Consider the following 2,569-nt stretch of genomic DNA (forward strand, 5'->3'; position numbering starts at 1 on the left):
TGGGTATAGGGTTGACTGGCAATGAACTCTAGGTCTTCCAGGTGGGAGGGATAGGGTTGACGAGCATTGAACTCTAGGTCTTCCAGGTGGGTGGGATAGGGTTGACCAGCATTGAACTCTAGGTCTTCCAGGTGGGTGGGATAGGGTTGACTGGCAATGAACTCTAGGTCTTCCAGGTGGGTGGAATGGGAGGGGAGGGCGGTGGTTCACCAGCAGCAACCTTGAGGTCCACCCACCTTGTGGGTGGAATGGGACCTGCCCAGCAGCGACCTCGAGGTCTTCAAGGTGGGTAGGATGGGGTTGACCAGCGATGAATCCAAGGTCTTCAAGGTGGGTAGGATGGGGTTGACCAGCGATGAATCCAAGGTCTTCAAGGTGGGTGGGATGAGGTTGACCAGCAATGAATCCAGGGTCTTCAAGGTGGATGGAATGGGGATGCTGACCAGAGGCAAACTCACGGTATTCAATGTTGGTGGGATGGTGGAAGGTGTAACCAGTAGCAACTTTGAGGTCTCCCCTGAAACCTCCATGCTCATGGAGCCGGGGTCCCCACGCTCACACCCCCCCACCACCACCCACCAGGCCTGGGCAATGGCAAGTGGGCGATATGATGGGTGCACTGATGACCCGGCCAAGTGGAAGACCAACTTCCGCTGCGCCCTGAGGAGCACCCGCATGTTCAGGATGCTGCATGACAACTCCAAACGTGGTGACGACCCACACAAAGTCTTTGCTATCAGCTCAGGTAAGCCTGGTCCTATGGGGGGCTGTGTTGGTGGTGGGGTAGGCAATCTCAGGGTGCCCCGCTCATGCCACTCTCTTCCAGCAGCCCTTGGGCATGGCGAGGAGGGAGATTTTGGCAGCCCTGACCCTGCGGTGGACCAGCCGACGCTGCACCAGCCGGCGCAGGTAACGGGGCTGGCACTGCGAGTCAGGGTGCCCCCACTGCTGCTGCTCAGGCATTGCACCCCTATGTCCTTGGGGTGCTCCTGAGCTGCAGCCCAGCACCCTGCTGAAACGTGGGGCAAGGTGAGGCTGGGTGCTCCCCATCCACAGCAGTAAGACCCATCCTGCTTCCCTTTGCAGCTGGAGCTCGCCTCTCAAGACACGGCCCCAGAAATGGCCCCCCTAGGTAGGCACTGGTCCCCCAACTGTTCACGGGGGGCTCCCCGGTAGGCTCAGCTAGGGCTGATTTTGGGGTTGTAAGACCTCCTACCTGCTGTGACCCTCCTCAGGCAACAACGACCCCGCACAGCTCCCAGTGCTGGACAACCTGGATGAGCTGCAGCGGGTGCTGCAACATTGCAACATCTCCCCCCGCAACGTTGGGACCCTGGACCCAGCCTGGCCACCTGCAGGTGAGACCACCTCTGCTTGTAGGGTGCCGGGGGGGTGACCCCAGCCCCTTCCCACTGGTGATTTCTCTGCAGTGGATGCCCCCCACCAGGACATGCTGCTCCAGCCTCACCAAGATCTCAGCCAAAACAACTGCCTCCCACCGCCGACGTGTCAGCAGTGGGTGCCATTGGCACAGCAACCCGCCTTGGGCGCCTACGGCCCCTTGGACCCCATGCTGCTGGACGACCCAGGTGGGTGCTGTGGGGCAGGACCCAGCCCCAGGCGTGGAAATGCCGTAACGGGGTGGGAAGAGGCTGAGGTGCTGCCACATGTACTCCATGCCAGAGCAACACCCCCCACCCCTCCCTGCACCCCAAATTGTGACAGCAGCACTGCCGTCTTCCGCCACAGAGCCCACGCCGCTGCCGTGCCACCCACCAGAGGCCATGGTCCCTGTGCTGTCCCCAGGGGAGGCCGTGCTCTTCGCTCGGGCCCCCAGCCCTGTGCCACCGCCGCCGCCGGAGGATAACCCAGGTGATGTTTGTTAATTATTAACAGCTATAACTCATTATTATAATTGATACCAATAAATATTATATACAATTATTAATATTAATGTTAAACTGGATTATTAATAGCTATGACTAATTATTGTAGTGCTAATAACAAATACTGTATATAATTATTAATATTTATTAGCTCTCAGTAGAGGCTTTTGGAGGGGGGGGTAGCATTTTGGTTGGGGGAATGCGGTTGCTGATGACTGCCCGGTGCAGGTAGCATCATCTCTGCCCTGGACATCACCATCTTCTACCGGGGGAGGGTTGTCCACCAGCAGGAGGCGAAGGGCAGCCACTGCCTGCTGGTGTACCAGCCCTGCGACCCAGCGGTGGCCGAGCGCCCGGGGTGCCAGGTGCACTTCCCCAGCCCCGCCGAGCTGGCCGACAGGAAGCAGCGGAAATGGACTGAGGAGCTGCTGGGCAACGTGGGGCTACAGCTGGAGCAACGGGCCAACAAGATCTTTGCTACCCGCCTGAAGAAGTGTAAGATCTTCTGGGCCCTGTCCCAACAACTGGAGAGCGGCGAGGACCCCCCATACAACATGCTCTGCCGGGACCAGGAAACCGCCATCTTTGACTTCAACGACTTCTGCACAGGTGGGCCAGGGGTGTGTCGTGTGTCTGTCCACTGGCCCCCATCCACCCCTCCCCCCCCCCCGCCCCCAGTTTTG

At 59.2% G+C, this 2,569-nt stretch overlaps 1 protein-coding gene across 1 annotated transcript in view; it reads left to right on the forward strand.

Moving 5' to 3' along the window:
• The window catches only part of IRF7 (interferon regulatory factor 7), a 5,068-nt gene that overhangs the window by 1,228 nt on the left and 1,271 nt on the right, over positions 1-2,569 (forward strand). Inside the window, exons 3-9 of the mRNA XM_014957459.1 lie at positions 583-745; positions 830-909; positions 1,087-1,132; positions 1,236-1,358; positions 1,431-1,589; positions 1,750-1,872; positions 2,115-2,495. Of these exons, the coding sequence (XP_014812945.1) occupies positions 583-745; positions 830-909; positions 1,087-1,132; positions 1,236-1,358; positions 1,431-1,589; positions 1,750-1,872; positions 2,115-2,495 (1,075 nt within the window). The remainder of the gene's footprint in view (positions 1-582; positions 746-829; positions 910-1,086; positions 1,133-1,235; positions 1,359-1,430; positions 1,590-1,749; positions 1,873-2,114; positions 2,496-2,569) is intronic.

This window comes from Calidris pugnax, unplaced genomic scaffold, assembly GCF_001431845.1.
Source record: "Calidris pugnax isolate Ruff unplaced genomic scaffold, ASM143184v1 scaffold211, whole genome shotgun sequence".
Lineage (NCBI taxonomy): Eukaryota > Metazoa > Chordata > Aves > Charadriiformes > Scolopacidae > Calidris > Calidris pugnax.